Genomic DNA, 17,695 nt, shown 5'->3' on the forward strand with positions numbered 1-17,695 from the left:
TATGATAATTTTTTTCAGCTGTTTGAACCTTCATTTTCAGGGCACCCATTCACTGCACTGGTGAGCAAGAGATGTAATGCCACATTTTTCCAAATCTGTTCAAGATGAACAAACTCGTCTACATCTCAGATGGCCTGAGGTTGTCATAAAATGTGTTTTGAAACAATAGAAAAAAAATGTGGAATAGCTTTTTTCCATAGTGAACAAGTGTGGCTCCAGAACACTATGCCCCCGCGGCCCTTTAAGACACTGGTTCTGGGAGGCGCTTGAGTTCAGTTCAACACACACGCCTGGCGCTTCGCTCGACGCCCAGGAAGAGAAACACCACAAGTTTAAATATGACGATTCATTTGTCGAATTGACGTGTATTGTGCTGTATTTACGTTCCTGTAGCGGTATTGAGGGTAATAATGCTGAATGGTCGGACTGATGAAGTTCAGTTTGGATTTCTGCCGGTTACTGGGGCTTAGCGGTGAGTTCCTCTGCATGGAAACTTTGTTTCTGTCTGTCCGAGTTATAAAGTTAGTTTTCCATGAATCAGAACCGTAAAACACGACAAGATACAATCCACTTTTATCGCCTTAAAGCGCGTTAGTGACAGTGATATAAAGTTGTATTACACCAGTCAGTTTTATATAAAATAAATAATGTGATATAAATCAATTTACGCAAAAGTAATTTATGAAAAAATTACTACACGTAACTGCGGTTGTCACCCATGTAGTTTTTATTTGTAGATTGTAATAGTCTCCAAACCTTTTTTCGGTCAAATCTACTTTTAATGTTAAATATAAAAATATTACGAAGAAAAATGAACTCAAGTTTTTCGGTAAAGTCTCATAGATTCTAAATGATTTTAATTACGTTTTACAAAGAAAGGTAGGCTTAATGTTTACACTAATTACAGGCTTTTTGTTTAAGCCGTTTTAGTTTATTATTGAAAACTAATTCAAATACTTAAGAAATCACACGCAAAACAGGCCTGTGAATCACAGAGACGCTAAATCTGATTTTAACACATCCTTTTCTGTATGATAGTGGTTTTGTAGCCATTTTTAGACAAACCAATTCAGACGCATTGCATTCGTTTGACTTGTAGTCATTTCTGTAGGATTGTAAATTAAAAGCACAGTTTAGGGGTTAAAGGTTGACTCGCGTCTACAGGCAAACAAGACTTTTTACAATTATAAACAAAGTGTTTTCAGTGTTTCTTTACCATTTTAAGCAACAAATCTTATAAAAAAAGTGCTTTGAAAATATTTAAATCTTGAAAATACTAGCTTGAAGTGTTTTTTACATGTTGGTTGTTGCTATTTAAATAGTATAAGCTGGTAAACCATCTAGCCTAAATTGGGCAAGATGGTTTATGATAAATGTAGCTAGCTGACCAGCCAGTAGTCATACAGAAACCTCTTTATGTTCCAAAACACAGCTACCAGTTTAAACTGGATTCTTCAGACTAGGGTTTTCTTGTCTTGTCTCTTTAAAGCACCATTGCATGAATGATTTTCTAAAGAGCTATGGAATGAAAATTCTTTGAGGAACTTTGACTTCGAGGAACTTGTTTTATATTATTTTTTTGTATTTGTTGCAGTCTCCATTACATACAGTAATGCTAGTTTGCATTGTCTAATATTGAGCTCTACTCAAAGCACAATTGCATGGAGGGTTTTCTAAAGAGTTAGAAAATGAAAATTCTTTGAGGAACTTGAAAAGGTTCTCCTATGATGACACCAGGCTGTAAAATCCCTTTAGCTATATTTTTAATTGTGTGTTTGAGTGTATTGTTACTGTATTTGTTGAAATGTTGCGGTCTATTTGAAGTACTGTCTAATATTGGGCTGTACTTAAAGTTGTTAGAAGTGTGAATATGCATAAGAACAAGAGCCATCACCATAAAATGCTAAAGTGTACATAGTTTTCTTTTTTCTTTTTCTTTTTTAACTTTTCATGGTTGTTGCTTGTAGACTGCAATTTGCCTGTCTGTTTCATTCATAGTAAAATGTTCAGAGGTGTTTTGTCACGTAATCCATATAGCTTTCGACATCATTCCTGGTTCACATTTTGAAATGAACATCTTTGTTTAACATTGTAACACCTTTTAAAAATCCTCACTTGTCTTTTTTGCTGTTGCATGCATTTAATTTTTTGTTGTATGAATCATGATTCTGAGCTGCTGTTTTAGTCAAATGGATTCCGCATACTGACTCACAACAGTGAAAACAGTATAAGTCGGGATCATTTGCATGGAACAGTTTGCATAATCCAAGGAAGACGTGACTAGCTGAGGGCCAAGTGGTTTGTGTCATACCAAGGTAAATCAGTTTTGAGATGAGAAGTGTGGGATGAGTCACTTAAAGGGAAGTGTGTTAGCCAATGCATCAACTGCCTGCTTTTTGTTTGAGATTTTTGGAGTTAGTTTGGCAGTGATTTGTAACCAAAGGCAAGATGTGTGTGTCTCTCTTCTATATGCAGGATATTAAGGCTGTTGTGGCTGATGGGAGTGATTGAGGATAAGGAGTGTCTAATGTGTCTTTGCTTCTCTGTAACAAAGAATCAGTTAAAAAACTTCTCAAAAAAGTCTCAAATCCACATCCCTTTCTGAAACAGGAATGCTAGTGTTTGGTTAACGAATGCAAAAAAAAAAAGTGGGACTTGGTCATTCTGTGCTATTTATGTGATACGAAAATTTATATTTTGGAGATTTTGCAGATGCTTGCTTATTGTAATGTAACAAAGCCCTGGGCTGAATCAGGAATAAAACTTGAATTCTCAGGAATCCCAAAAAAGAAATCCATCTAATTACATTATTTGATGGCAAAATCCAAAACACAGTCTTTGGATGATTTTCAGAGAATATATTGTTTTATTAGGCCACAGTGTAAATGGCTTTCTTGCAGAATTTTTTGAGCCGTGTATTTTATGTGTTGCTTGGAGAAATGATCGCAAGGTCTAAGTTTACCAATGCAAGGAAACTTTAGGCTAGCTGACAGTTGTATTGAAACATTTCCCATTTCCCGTGTTTTACTAATGTGTGAGTGTGTTTTTGCCCTGGATTTGGTTGGTTTTTCTGTAGCAAAGATGATGTGAAATTATAATCTTTGCACAGCTGGACCACACAAATGTTAAAAAGCCAAAACATCAGCGGCCAAGCTTACAATTGTTATAGTAAGTTATACAAGTAAAACTAGTGCTTGATTGTGAGGTTTTCTTGGGTTTTTAGCACTTTGATTAAAATGATGGTCTGCCAATTTTTAAGTGAATGAGAAGTGTTCACAAATGTATGGATATATATTAATTTATATATATATATATGTTTTTTTTTCATGTGAACTATAGGAAATGGTAAATGTGGTTAGGATTTGTGATCTAGAGTTAAGTTTCATTTCTGCATTAATGAATGTTTCGCCTCTCAGAAAATATGATGTTGGCTAATGCTTGACTGATTCTGTTGGCTTGAACTGGACTTTATCCATTGTTTTCTCTATTGCATCTTTCTACAGGCTCCAGTGACGAGAGGCCAGAGGAGATGGACACTGGTGCCCTCCCCGAGCAGAATGACCACACACTCTCACAGGTACAAGAACAGTGGGCTCTTTTTCCTGAATTAGCCCGAGATGTAAGTTAAATCAGTAATAAGAGGTCAAAAGACCTGCATGTTTCCATGCTGTTTTTGAACAAACTGTTTGCAGACATTTTGACTAATAGTTTAGTCTGAAATGAAATCTGAAATGTAATTAAATTTGAAGAATTATGGCAACGATTTCAGCACAATAACCTTGTATTGTGTGTATAGTATAAAGTTTATTTATACACTTTTAAGGCTACTATAGATACGTTTAATACTAAAATCTTTGTTTAGTTTAAACGTTTTAAACGTTTAGGGTCAGTATGATGTTTATATTTTTTACTTTTTTTTTTTTTACTTTTATTTGATGAGCAAATTCAACTGATCAAAAGCCACAGTTAAACAGTATCTGTATGTAATGCAAAGACACTGATACGTTTAAGTATGGCTTTAGTTGTCCAACCATTTTTGGGCCATTGTAGGTATCTTGGCTGAACCTCGAGACCTTGATGTTTTTGTTAGTGCATGAACTTTATCTTCTAGTCAGGCCTCAACATATCAGTTGGTTTAAGGTCAGGTCAATGTGCTCCAAGCAGAGATACTCCCAGCATAAACTGCGCAGCTGCTCTGAGGCTTTTTTGTTCCAAGGAACTCTGTATTTTGTTTGGTTAATGTTTCTCATTCATGCTGGAACTTTCATATTGTGTCTTATTGGTCCATGGTAGTGTGCATTCTTAACTGACTGTAACATTAAAGAGTTTGAGTTGTCTTCTGTCCCATAGCTTTTCCCTGCGGTCCTCTTGAATTTAAGTTTTGATTAGCATTTTAGTTGGTTAACCACTCATAGATTGAGCAACACTGTTTTCATTCACTTTCATTCATTTGTACATTATCAATCTGCATATGGATTTATGGTGGCCAAAGTCCTCCACAGTGGTTTTGTAACCATTTCCACCTTGTTGTAGGCAGCACATGTAACTAAAATCTATCTTAAATAAGGTTTGATTTGCCTTCTTAAACACCTTTAATGAAGGACATAGGCCTAATAAAAAAAAAAAGGAATATTGATATATTGCACAATTTTTCTCTTCTGAAACATAGTATTTAGATGTATGTATATGTGTGTGTGTTCCTGATACACTAATACATTTGTGTTTGTGTTTTTTACAGGATGTCTTAAATGGTGAGGAAGGTCTTAGTGAGGATGAGAAGGCCAGACGGAAAGCAGAGAGACGCAAAGCCAAAAGGAAGGTGAGAGGAAATTAACTTTAACACACTAAGTAAAAGAATGAGTCCACTTTAACCTAGAGTTGACTGTCAGGACAGATCTATTGAGCGTTGTTTTTTCCTTATTGTTAACAGAGGCCTAAATAAGCTTCATAATGTGCATTGTGTCGCTGCCAAAAAGTTTTTAATATCTTTTTTATTTTTTTTAGCGCCAACGTCAGCGGAAGAAACTAGAGCGGGGTAAAAAGGATGAAAGTACTGAACAGGTAAAATAAAACTAGAAGGTTGAGGATGCTTGTTGTAAGAGGTCTAAGATGCAGGATGTTTCTTCCGTTCTTTTTTTATTTATTTATTTTTTATAAACGTTCTGGCAGATCAGTGTATCATATTTAGCCCTTAGGTGATCCTGATCCCTCCTGATTCCTGAATGAAAATAGTAAAAAAAAAAAAAAAAATAATTATAAATTTTTTTTTTTTTTTTTTAATCAATGCAGTATTTCATATTAAATAGAGGATAGGTCTTTAAATCCTATTTTTGAAGGCAGAATAGCACCTCCTGGTGAGAGCAAAAAAAGGAAATGGTGCAACCGCTAGATTCCTGTATTATAGGATTCTATAGAGAGGCTTTTCAATTTCCTAGATGTTTTTATTCATAATTGTTTCCTTTTATTAGGTTGTGGATTTAAATGTATATTAAGGCATTCTCAAAGACTACTTTTTGTCAAGGTTTATATTTTTTGTTGTTTTAAATGTTGATTTGAATTGTAGGTTTTTGCATTATTATTACTACATTCAAACCTGAACACAGAAAGTATTTTGTTACACCAAAAATAAAAATTCTCTAAAAATTGAACAAAAATGAAAACAAATTATTTATCACAGATTAATCTTTCTGGGTCTGATCTGATTTTAACCTCTTATTTAAGGAAGGAATAAGGAATTATCTTCTTTTCTATTACTTTTAAATTAGCTGTAAGAGATCAAATACACTGCTGGACAATAATCAATCATTTCTAATCGATAATTGTCTATGATTGTTTTATATACTAGGCTACATTTAATTAGCAATTATTTCAGTTTTCTGCACAAAATAAGATAGAAAATATACTTTATAGTTTCTGTACTGTAATTAATTATATGTCAAGTAGCACTGCAACATAAAATATGTGTATTTACTTATTGTGTGTGTGTTTTTTTTTAAATATATTTTTTTAAATGTTTCATCAGTTCATTCTGCTTTTATTCAGTTTAGCTGCAGATAAAGCCTGGCATGTCTATGAAAGCGAGATCACTTCTCTTTCAGTGTGAAAACTTCTTTATCTAATTTTCACGAAATAAAATGCTAGTAGCTCTTTTACTTTTCGTCTCCTTCAGCAAATGGTGATTTTGAGAGAAAACGCTCCCGATGTCTGTTTGCTTAACTATCATGCATCTAATTCTCAGATAAACCTTGTCTTATTTCTAAGTCATTGTTAATGCTGTGTTATTTCAACAGTTCCCTTCAAACATTCGGTTTTTCAGCATTGTGAAAACAAATTTATCATTCAGTAAAACTGTGCATAAGATTTAGACACTTACATTTCTGCCCCGTCCATGCAATAAATACGCAGCTTATTTGCAGAAACTCCATCGCTCCCTGTAAGAAACAACCAATCAGAGCTGCGGTCCGTAACTTTGTTTGTGTTCAAAATGTAGAAAAATATATATAATAAGCTAGTACACCATGAATCCATTTTCCAAACCGTGTTTTTAGCTTGTCCTGAATCACTAAGGTGCACCTATAATAAGTGTTTATATTCAGACCATTTTAGATTGCTTCGGGGGAACCGCGGCGGAGTAACCCAGTACCGTCGTGATTCTTCATAGACATAAACAGAGAGAAGTAGTTCTGGCTATGATGTTCTTCCGCAAGACGCAAGCAGTTCTGTTTATTAACCGCTAGAGCGTCAAAAGTTACCTACCGCAGCTTTAAATCGATTACTGTTCGATATCGGCGATTCACAATTCAAAAATCATGTTTCAAGATCGATTCATATGAATCGTCAGGGTTTGAAATCGATGCATCAAGAAAACAAGTGAATTGTTACACCTCTAGTGTCAGGTCTTCAGAAAGAACAAGAGAAAAAAGCCACAGGCCCCTAACTTCTCGCAAAGGCCTTCAAATGCTCCACCATCATCCCTTTCCCATAGAATTCCCAAAATTACAGGACATGATTACAGATCTGTGGCTCTAACGTATATGACCATGAAGTCATTTGAAAGGCTGATGATGGCTTGTCTGTTGGTATCTGGATGATGCAGTCAACATGGGACTGCACTACATCCAGCAGCATCAAGACAGACCAGGGACCAGGGACTCACGTGAGGATGCTGTTTGTGGATTTCAGCTCCGCTTTCAACACTATCATCCCAAACCACCTTCTGTCCAAATTAACTCTGCTCTTTGTGGCCACCTCAGTCTGTCAGTGGATTAACAGCTTCCTGACAGACAGGCAGCAACTAGTAAATCTCATTCTCATCCAGCACCCGTACAATCAGTGCTGGAGCTCCTCAGGGTTGTATCCTCTCCCCACTGCTTTTCTCCCTGTAGACCAATGACCGCACATCTAAAGACCCCTCTGCAAACTTCTAATGTTTGCAGACGATACAACACTTATCAGCCTCATTCAGGACAGTGACGAGTCTACTTACAGTCAGGAGGTGAAATAGCTGGCTGTCTGGTGCAGTCTTAACAACCTGGAGCTCAATATGCTCAAAACAGTGAAGATGATTGTGGACTTCAGGAGAAACCCCCTTCTCTCCCCCCACTCACCATCATGGACAGCACTGTAACAACAGTGGAGTCATTCAGATTCCAGTGCAACATCCTCTCTCAGGACCTGAAGTGTGACTTTCACATTGAGTCCATTTTTAAAAAGATCAAGTAGAGGTTGTACTTCCTTCGCCAACTGAGGAAGTTCCACTTGCCACAGGAGCTGCTGAAATGGCTCTACTCTGCCATCATTGAATTCTTCCTCTGCACTTCAGTAACTGTCTGGTTCAGCTCTGCTAAATAATCTGACCTCAGAAGACTACAGAGGGTAGTCCGGACTGCTGAGCGAATCACTGTTACAACCCTCCCCACTCTCCAAGAACTGTACTTATCCAGAGTGAGCAAAAGGGCTGGCAAAATCACTCTGGTCCCCTCACATCCGGCACACTCACTCTTAGAACTGTTGCCATCTGGTCGACGCTACAGAGCACTGAACACCAGAATGGACAGACACAGGAACAGTTTCTTCTTTCAGGCAATCCATCGCATGAACACTTGACCATAAATCATGGAGAACACAACACCATCACACATTTTTTTTTTAACACTCTTATTTACATAAAATACCTGTACATACAAAATTGTTTTTGCTATTTTGTACATTGTCTATTTAGTATATATTTTTTATATTATTCTCTTGTCTTGTCACAGTCATTCTGTTGCACTGTGGAGCTTCTGTCACTAAAACAAATTCCTAGTATGCGTAAACACACCTGCCAATGAATCTCATTCTGATTCTGGTTCAGTTCTGTTTATTTATTTTAAAATACATTGATCTTTCCATGAAAATAGCCATCAATTCAATTCATTTCAAATGTGATTTTTTTTATTTATTTTTTTTATTTTTATTTTTTCAGGGGGAGGAAAATGCTGGAGCTGATTCTGAACTTGATGAGTCTGAGGAGTCTGAGTCAGAGGAGGTGGAATGTATCGGCCTTTCAAAAGTGGAAGAGAAGCCAGTTGCTCCTCACAGTAAAAGTCCTTTTGGACCTCCACTGGCGTCAGGGAACAAAAGCAACCAACAGCTGGCGGCTCGTGCTAGTGAGGAGGTATGGAAACTGAGCCAACCATACTGTTCCCACTGATGGACATCCAGAGTTTGCTATTTGAATGTTAAATTGTTTCAGTTGCTTGCTTCGACACGGTTTCTTAATTTTCAGGACCCAGGCTGGGATGTGAACAGTGCTTTTGTTGCCAATGCTGTCAGTCACATTCGACCTAAAGCTAAAAGTAAAGGAGCACACAAGTCGAAAGAGAACAAGGAAAATGAGAGCAGGACAGGAGAAGTGAGTTTTTGTAATTGTGTATTTACTGTAGTGTCATGTGTGTTGTTGCCATCTGTGGGCTGCCCGTACTCTTGTTTTGTAAAGGTGGAGCCTGTAAATGCAGAACCTGGGCGTTGGGAATCTTGGGTATTAACATAGTTCATAAATCTATAGGTGCTGTCACTCTGGGCTTATATGACAGGATTACATTTTTTTTTTTTTTCAGCTGGCAGTACTTCCACTGTCATGACTGATTTGTGTACACTACCATTCCAAAATGTAGCTAGAATTTTTAGTATAATTAGTATAAATACAGGCTTTTTTTTATTCATATCATCTTGGATGCATTATACTGATGCATCAAAACTGACAGTAAATACATTTATAATCTAAAATTAAAAAAGTTTTCTATTTCCTAAAATTATTACTTCCACACAAATATTAAGCAGCACAATTGTTTTCAACATTGTTAATTATACTAAATGTTTTTTGAGCAGCAAATCATCATATTAGAATGATTTCTGAAGGCTCATGTGACACTATGGCTAGCTTTGCATCACATTAATAAATTCAGTTTTACAATAGATTAAAATAGAAAGCAATTGTTTTAACTTGGAATAATGTTTAACAATATTAATATTTTCACAGTATCTTTGATCAAATAAATTCAGCGTTGGTGAACTTAAGAAACCTCTTTCAAAACCAGTGTACTATTGTAGTGTACTGATCTGGGATGTGCTAATTTATAATGCTGCATACAGTGAATAGATTAAAGAAATTAAAAATAGTAGGCACTTTCCAGATTTAAAAATATTTATTTAAAAGAAAAAGTAATACATTTCAATGAAAAGGATACACAATTATAATTTGAGATGAATAGTAATAGAACTGAGATGCAGACAGTACTTTCGGAGAATCATATCACATCCTTCCTGAACTATTCAATCATCATTCAGAATAGTAGTTACATATTTTGAATGTTGTTTTTCATGCAGCTTTAAATTTGTTTTGCATTTGACTAGGGATGTCAACGATTAATCGATGATCGATTAATTGTCGATAAGAGATGCAATCGATTAAGGCTGTCGATGGTCGGTTAACCGATTCAATGTTGGGCTGCGTTCGGCTCATGCGCACTCAACACGTGCGAGCGGCTGTGAGTTACGGTGACGATATATAAAAGCATCATCATTCATTCACAATGTACAAATTAAGCTTTTAATGTGATTTAAACTTTAAAGTACATTAAAATAGAAACAACATAAAAGTTCTTCAACATTAAATGCAATAGAAATGTAGTTACTAATCATTTCATCAGATAACTGTTTTATATCGTGCGCTTTGCAGGGCTGCGGGACACAGTGACAGGACAGGTAACGTTAGTCTATTCATTCCTACAACTTGTTAATTCATTCCTACGAATTATTAATGTGGCAATTGTCCATGTTTCATTAATTTTGTTCCCTAAATAACCCATGATTTAAGTGAAATAAGGGAACAAATTAATAAATCGAACGAATTCTTAATTCATGAAATCTTTAATTTCCCTTCCCATGTTTACCACAGTAAGAGATGCGAAAACAGTTATTAAAAGCGAAAGATAATAAAATAAACCTGGGAAATTAGAGGGTTAGACTATGAAGATTTAGGAAAAGAAACAATGCCTAAATATACTGAATTTGTGGAAATTCGTGACCAACCGGCAAACCAGAACAAAGCCGCGTAAATGAAGACTATGGGGTCCAAAAGCATGGTCGCGATCTAAAATTTTCCAGTTAACCTATTATTCCTCTAATAAACAAAGCTTTTATACCACACTTGTCATAATCAGATCTTATAATTTCTAAATAAATAATTGCTGGATTCAAAACAGCGATTAATAGGCGCTGTGACCGACACATTCCTGGAGCATTCACTGCTGTCACTAAACGGTGACGCCGAGCATCGTTCACAAGTTTCTGCATGGACCTGACTAGGGCACAGGTTCTAAGCCCTGGGACAAAATGGGATGCTTTAAGGAAAATTTATAGCCTACTAAGTAATAGGCCCAACATAAAAATAACAATTTGTTTTCATGTTTTTTTTTTTTTTTTTTTTTAAATAGGCTATGCGAAATATATCCGACTTAAATAATTAAGATTAACGGATTTAAAACAGAAGTGTGGGCGCTCCGCTCCATAAGTTCAAAAAAAAAAAAAAAAAAAAAGGATGACAACGCATTCTGTTTGTTTGCTTTATTTTACAAGAGCACAAATCTTCTGTTTTTATTGTGAGTGTGCACAAATGAAAGTAAACACTTTTGCGGAAAATATATATATTTTTCTTCTGTCTCAGCTGTTTCGATCGCGCTGGAGCCTGCTGCACACGTATATTCTAGCGATTCAAACTTACATCGCAGTCTGTTCATTATCAAAATAAAATAGTCAACTAAACATTTAAAAGGTTACACTGGTCAGTTTAAATAGACCTGTATACCGGTCCTCTCTGCTGTTCCAATGACGTTTTTGCTCATATGAAGAGGATCATCTTTTCCGTCTATATGCGAATGCGTGTTAAGTACAAGCCTAGTTTACATTATAAATAATAGTTTAACATTCAAATACATTGCGAATATGGAAACATTTCGATTTGTGCCGAATGAGACATGAGCAATAACCTCCAAATAAATCTAGCCAAAGCCGCGCTCGTTCATCCTCGTGTGCACGCATGCACTGTCACGATCTAATGCGCTGTATGCCGGATTTTTAAAAATCTGACATTTTCTAGGACATAATCCAGCAGGATCAAATTAATGTGAGCAACAGTGTGTTTTGGTGTAGCAGCGCCGATGTAGTTCACTTAATGTGCAGCGCAGTCACACGCGATCCACATTTCGGATAATTTTATTTTAAATACAATAATGTCAGTTGAAAACATTGCAATTGTGCTTTAAAATACAACAACGAGCACCACAAAACCATTTAAAGATGCGCGTTCAGCGTTCTCCGTGCGGGATTGGAAACTGTCAACAAAGTAAAATGACCTCAAAAGTATGGCGCGCTCTCTTCATTTTATCAAATGATCATAATCGCATCTATTCATTTTATAATCCTGCTACTAGCATTTTATTCAGACTAAAACCTCTTTAATTCAAGTGAGAAAGCGTTTTGTGTGTGGCTTTTGCACATCCTGTCATACCGCTGACTGCGTGCCTGCAATAGACGCATTTTGCAGTATTATGGTTAACGATTAATCGATTAATTGATCGTTAATTTAAACGACGATCGATCATGGAAATAATCGAAATTTGACATCCCTACATTTGACTGTTGAAAATAACCTGTGGTATCGCTGTAATATAACTTTTTATTTTTTTAAACAGGTCATAGGTTTACCAGATGCTAAGACTAAGAGAAGTGCCTTACTAGTAGGTGTGTAATAATCTCTTTTCTTTGTTCTTGGTTTTTTTTTTTTTTTCTTTTTTTTTTTAGTTTAACCTTAAAATGGTCATTATACTGTTATATTGTTCCAACCTTCTATTTCTATCTTCAGTGGAGCATAAAAGGTAAAGCTGGAGGGGAAAACAAATCTGAATGCTTTTTGGAATACAAATTAAATCTCAATGTCTTCAGAAGACTAATTAATAACTTTTATGATGATGATTTTTTTTTTGTCACTGTGGAACTCGACAGCCCTGGTACACATTCACTTTCATTTATTAAAAAAAAAATATATATTCCAGAATGTTCTTCAGAAAGAAATAGGTTTGGAAAGACATGAAGGTCAATCAGTTACATAATTTTTCAAATGCTTCACAGTAGATCACAAGTTTTTACAGTTACTAAGCAAGAGTATCACTGTCAAACATTTTTGCTTTTGTTCTTTACTCATACATACCTCCAAATCCATCTCTTCCATATGAGTCTTTCTTTCTCTTCACTCCAGAAAAAGGGATTCGATTTGTTCAGGAGGGTCAGTACACACAAGCTGTTAGTCTGTTTACAGAGGCCATCAGATGTGATCCAAAAGACTACAGGTGATGCATTGATATGCATGAAATCATATCTAGATATACTGTTTGTTTGGCTGTTGTTGTTGTTTTTTTTTTCTTTTTTTTTTTTACTAGCTTTGATTTTTGGTTAACAGGTTTTTTGGAAATCGCTCGTACTGCTACTGTTGTCTGGAGCAGTATCCTCTGGCCCTCGCAGATGCTGAGAAGTCCATCCAAATGGCTCCTGATTGGCCCAAAGGCTATTACCGCAGAGGAAGTGCACTTATGGGGCTTAAGGTATGACCTGTTGGCGTATAGTTTTTTTTTTTTTCTTTCCTGTATATGGAGCGAATCTCTATTTAGCTGTGTATCAATGAATTTGTATGTGGGTTTGTTTGTAATAGAGTTACAGCGAAGCTGAGAAAGCTATGGAACAGGTGCTAAAACTGGACCAAGACTGCGAAGAAGCGGTCAATGACCTCTTGTACTGCAAAGTGCAACAAATTTTGGTATGGACAGGACTTCTCATTGTAGTTCAATAAGTAGAGCACAAAGAACAAAGGGTGTGGGTTCTAGTACCAGAGAACAAAGAACATACTGATAAAATTTGTATGTTCACATTTCCAAAGTTTCTTTTTACAAAGCCTCTATAAAGCAAAAAAACCCAAGATAACTATTCCTAAATCATTTACTTTTGTTGTTCCGAATCTTCCTTGTTTTTCTTCTCAGTTGAAGAACAATGGAAAAAATTACATTTCAACAACTGAGTCCATATGACTCACCCATATTTTTGGAGCTACATAACTTTGGTTGTAATAAAAGCAGCTCAGCCATGCTAAGCATCTCCTTTTTTTGTTCCACAGAAGAAAGTCAAACAAGTTTTGAATAACAATAGGATGAAGTTTGAGTGAAGTGTTTCAGTTTAGAATGGGGCCAGCTTTAAAAAATACTTCTTTGGAAGCGAATGTATTGTAGTCCATTGAAAAGTATACACAGAAATATAAATAAAGGTGTTCTCTTTGTTAGGATCTTGGCTATGATGAGGAACAGAGTATTCAATTGCTGGAAAAATACAACACGGTGCAGGCTGTTGTTGCAGCCAAGGGTAAGAGCTCTTTCATTTTGCCAACTATTTTTATTGAGCCACACGATGGTGCTATTGCTACACTGATTTTGGCCGGAATCAGTACTCAAGTTATTTTGTAACACGCAAAACAGTAAACACAGAAATATTATTTTGAAGAACTGCTTTCTGTTTTAACATACACTCACTGGCCACTTTATTAGGTACACCTTTCTAGTACATTTCTAACCAGTCTGCCCATTCTTGTCTGACCTCTGCCATCAACAAGGCATTTTCGTCTACACCGCTGCCACTCACTGGATATTTTCTCTTTTTCGGACCATTCTCTGTACACCCTAGAGAAGGTTGTGCGCGAAAATCCCAGTAGATCAGCAATTTTTGAAATACTCAGACCAAGTCTGTCTGGCACCAACAACCATTCCACGTTGAAAGTCACTTAAATCGCTTTTCTTTCCCATTCTGTTGCTCTGTTGCAATTGAACAGTTGTACATAATAAAGTGGCTGGTGAGTGAATATTTTAAAATGTTACCGATTCCTGTGATGCAAATTACTCCAGCTTTCAGTCTCACGTGATCTTTCAGAAATTATTCTAATATGCTGATTTGGTGTTCAAGAAACACCAGTCATTATTATTATCTTGATATACATGTCATAATATATGAGTCTACTTTAATTTTCTTCTTTCTTCAACTGTTTTGTTAAATTCTTTAATGCACTGCCCAAAAAAAAAAAAAAATTTAAACTTTCTTCATTTTACATAATGACGCCCTATTGATAATTTGCCAAAATCAATTAATTTCTCATGGCTAATTTGTCTAATAAAAATATTTGTTTTACAGCTTCAAATCAGGACTGTGCTCTCCTCCAACCAGGGTAAGCCATCATATAACAGATTTCAGTCTAAATCTGTGCATTAGTTTATTTTTGAAAACGTTGAAACGTTCTCTCCCTTTAATTCTGTATCTATATTTCCCTTTCTGTCATTTTCATGCTCTCCTTCACAAGTCCTTGCAATTCCCTGTGGGTGGGCAACGTGACCACAGAACTGACAGAGAAACATTTGTGGGACCTGTTCAAAATGTGAGATCTCATGCCACATTGGCTTTTTACAATAATTGAATTATTTTCTAAAAGCTTCCATTTTTGATGATGCTTACCAGTTTTGGAGAAATTGACAGCATTCGGGTTCTGCACGAACGCTTCTGTGCGTTTGTTAACTTCAAGAATGCCAACATGGCCTCCCGTGCGATGGAGAAACTCAATGTGAGTGAAACCCTGATGATCATCCAATATGCATGTTTTTATATTCGTATGTAAAACCCTTTTAAATGCTCTTCTCAGGGACATTTTATTGAGAATACCCGACTAGTGGTTCGATATCCAGATCGACGGATTCAGCGAGTCTTGCCGACACCTGCTATTCAACAACCTGCAGGGACTTCTGGGTAATTCAGACTTCGTGGTGTTAATAAGAAAAGTAATGGTGCTTACTTTTTATGTTTTTGAACAGCAATCACTGCAAATGTCATAACTAATTCATCATTTTTCTAGGCCAAGACGCAGAGGTCCTGTCAACGGAGATGAGTGTTACTTCTGGAGGACCACCGGATGTCATTTTGGAGATCGATGTCGCTATAAGCACATTCCCGATCATCGAGGCAAAGACTGGCAACCTTGAGTCAACTCTTGCCTCTCTTTTCCTCTCCCCTAAGAACTCTGGGAGACGACTGCATGAATTTAGGGACTGTAATCTTCACTTTGATTATCTGTAGGTCAGGACCAGTATTGTGGATCAGAGTCTTACGATGGCTCTCTTGAGTGCTTCACTGTCAGACTCCAAACCTCACAGGGTTTCAAAGCAGACGGGACTCTGGGAAAAGTGTCTCTTTTGAGGTGAGGTTTGGGTGGTGCACCATTTCGCCGTCTGCTGAGGTTTACACAGCCTCTCATATTGTATGCTCCCTTCTCTCTTCCCGTGCCAACTCCACCAACCCAAAGAAGAGCAGTAGATCTGAGCTGACATTTGAGTTCATTCCGAGAGAATGATTTTGATACTGTATTTGAGGATGGGAGAATCGTACCAAAGAATAATACTATGCCATATGTGGATTTTGCGTGGAGAGAGAAAAAGGCTTTCAGGGAAAATGATCTTATTAGTTTTACTTGTGGGTTTTGATTCGTTTCCACCACCTCAGACACACTCCAGCTCTTTATTTATCCATATTCTTAAGTGGACTTTTCCCGCTAATTCTCTCAAAAGGCCCCCAATTGAAGAGATTTGAGGGCATGTCAGTATTGCAAAGGGTTAGAGCAATTATTTGAATCTTGAAGAAATTACGTCTCTTGATTAGGGGTGCATGATAAATATCGGCCAATAATTAATGCGCATCTCGTCAGTAAAGCCGGTTCTCTAATCAGCGATTCTCAGTGATTTCACAGAGCAGCTGTTACTAAACAGAGCCGTTGTTAACTGACAAGCTGCGCAAAAACTACTGATGAGATGCGCATTAGTTATCGGTCGATATTTATTGTGCACCCCTACTCTTGATAAATGATTTTCAATTCTGCTTTTTTCTTGCAGTCTTGCACTTTATCAAATCAGATGATCTATGGGTTGTTCCTCAAGTGAAAAACGTGGTCTTCTTCCCTCAAGACGACTAGATGTTTGGTCAGAATCGTGTTGCTAAAAGGTATCGATGATCTGTGGTCATTGGTGGTATTTTTTTCATGGTATTTTCCAATTGGCATCCCATTGCCATTTAGATATTATTTACATTTATCTATAAATATGAACATGGAAAAATGATTTCACGTAATGCGATCGCAAAAGAAGGTTTTGGTTATAGATCATGTAATGCTGCTCCATGAAATGCAGAAAATTTTGTGGTTTTGGAGTTCTGAGACACAGGAAACTCTTGCTTTGGCACTTTTCATACCATCAGCACAAAGTTGATCAGGTGGTTTTCATCATTTCCTCTTTTTTTTTTTTACCTTCTTTCTGTGCGTTTAGGGGATGAGAAGGAAGTTGGCTATTTGAGATAAAATGTCTTCCACCAACTTGTAAAACATCATGCACATTTCTGAAGTTATTATTAGTATGATAATGATTTCATTAAGCAATATTCTTGTTTGAATGCATTTGAACACCCTCATAACCTCGTACTTTTCTGACACACTTAACCAAAGAAACACTAATGTTTACCTAGTTTACCACAGACCAACACATTGCTATTTTTGTACGATACACTATTTACGACGTGTAAGTTAAATACTTTTCCTCAGTTTTTAGATATGAGTGCATGGGTTTTTATGCAGGCTGTAGTCACACTAGTGCTTTTAGTTCAGTTGTGCTTCTTTTGACTCTGTGACAGTCCAGAGTGCCTTTAAAAATTTGCTTTTCTACCAGATGAGTTATTTTAGCATTCATATTTAAGCTGAGGTCCCCCGTGAACAACGGGGAAGTGACTTTTACATTAGGCTGCGAACGAAATAATACAGAAAATTAATGTATGTTCAGAGAAATGTCAGTTTTGTTGGTTTGGGACTGAGGCATACACCTGTGGTTCTCATTTTACTTTTTTTTTGGCAATAAATTATTTTGAAGACTTAATTTTTTAATTTTTAATTTTATTTTTTTGAAGTAATATGAAAATGGCAACAATTTCTCACTGTTGTGCTGCTTAAAGAGCCCTTAATAGAGTTCAGTCATGCATTAAAGGATATTTATCACTCAAAATGAATATTTTGTCTCTTTTTTTTTTTTGCGGT

General features: G+C 36.3%; 1 protein-coding gene across 3 annotated transcripts; it reads left to right on the forward strand.

Moving 5' to 3' along the window:
• The first annotated feature begins 90 nt into the window (after positions 1–90).
• zgc:123010 (uncharacterized protein LOC641500 homolog) lies at positions 91–17,667 on the forward strand. Of its 3 annotated transcripts, none has more exons than XM_052572302.1 (16): positions 91–472; positions 3,504–3,619; positions 4,739–4,819; positions 5,005–5,061; positions 8,465–8,656; positions 8,768–8,893; positions 12,234–12,282; positions 12,797–12,887; positions 12,998–13,139; positions 13,247–13,351; positions 13,869–13,947; positions 14,767–14,800; positions 14,933–15,007; positions 15,088–15,190; positions 15,269–15,404; positions 15,479–17,667. In XM_052572302.1, the coding sequence occupies exons 1-15, from the start codon at positions 418–420 to the stop codon at positions 15,374–15,376; spliced, it is 1,413 nt and encodes a 470-aa protein (XP_052428262.1). In that variant the 5' UTR covers positions 91–417; the 3' UTR covers positions 15,377–15,404; positions 15,479–17,667. The 3 variants fall into 3 exon arrangements, with proteins under 3 accessions (XP_052428262.1, XP_052428260.1, XP_052428261.1); XM_052572300.1 differs by having other exon boundaries at positions 108–472; positions 15,269–15,372; XM_052572301.1 differs by having other exon boundaries at positions 115–472; positions 3,504–3,577; positions 15,269–15,372.
• Positions 17,668–17,695: the final 28 nt, after the last annotated feature.

The sequence above is a fragment of the Carassius gibelio genome, chromosome B13, assembly GCF_023724105.1.
Source record: "Carassius gibelio isolate Cgi1373 ecotype wild population from Czech Republic chromosome B13, carGib1.2-hapl.c, whole genome shotgun sequence".
NCBI classification, from domain to species: Eukaryota; Metazoa; Chordata; class Actinopteri; order Cypriniformes; family Cyprinidae; genus Carassius; species Carassius gibelio.

Excerpts from the sequence above, each read along its gene's own strand:
- zgc:123010 (XM_052572300.1), top strand. The coding sequence starts at position 418 with ATGGTCGGACTGATGAAGTTCAGTTTGGATTTCTGCCGGTTACTGGGG. Across the intron at positions 473-3,503 it reads CCGGTTACTGGGGCTTAGCG|GCTCCAGTGACGAGAGGCCA; the intron begins GTGAGTTCCTCT and ends ATCTTTCTACAG. Across the intron at positions 4,820-5,004 it reads GACGCAAAGCCAAAAGGAAG|CGCCAACGTCAGCGGAAGAA; the intron begins GTGAGAGGAAAT and ends TATTTTTTTTAG.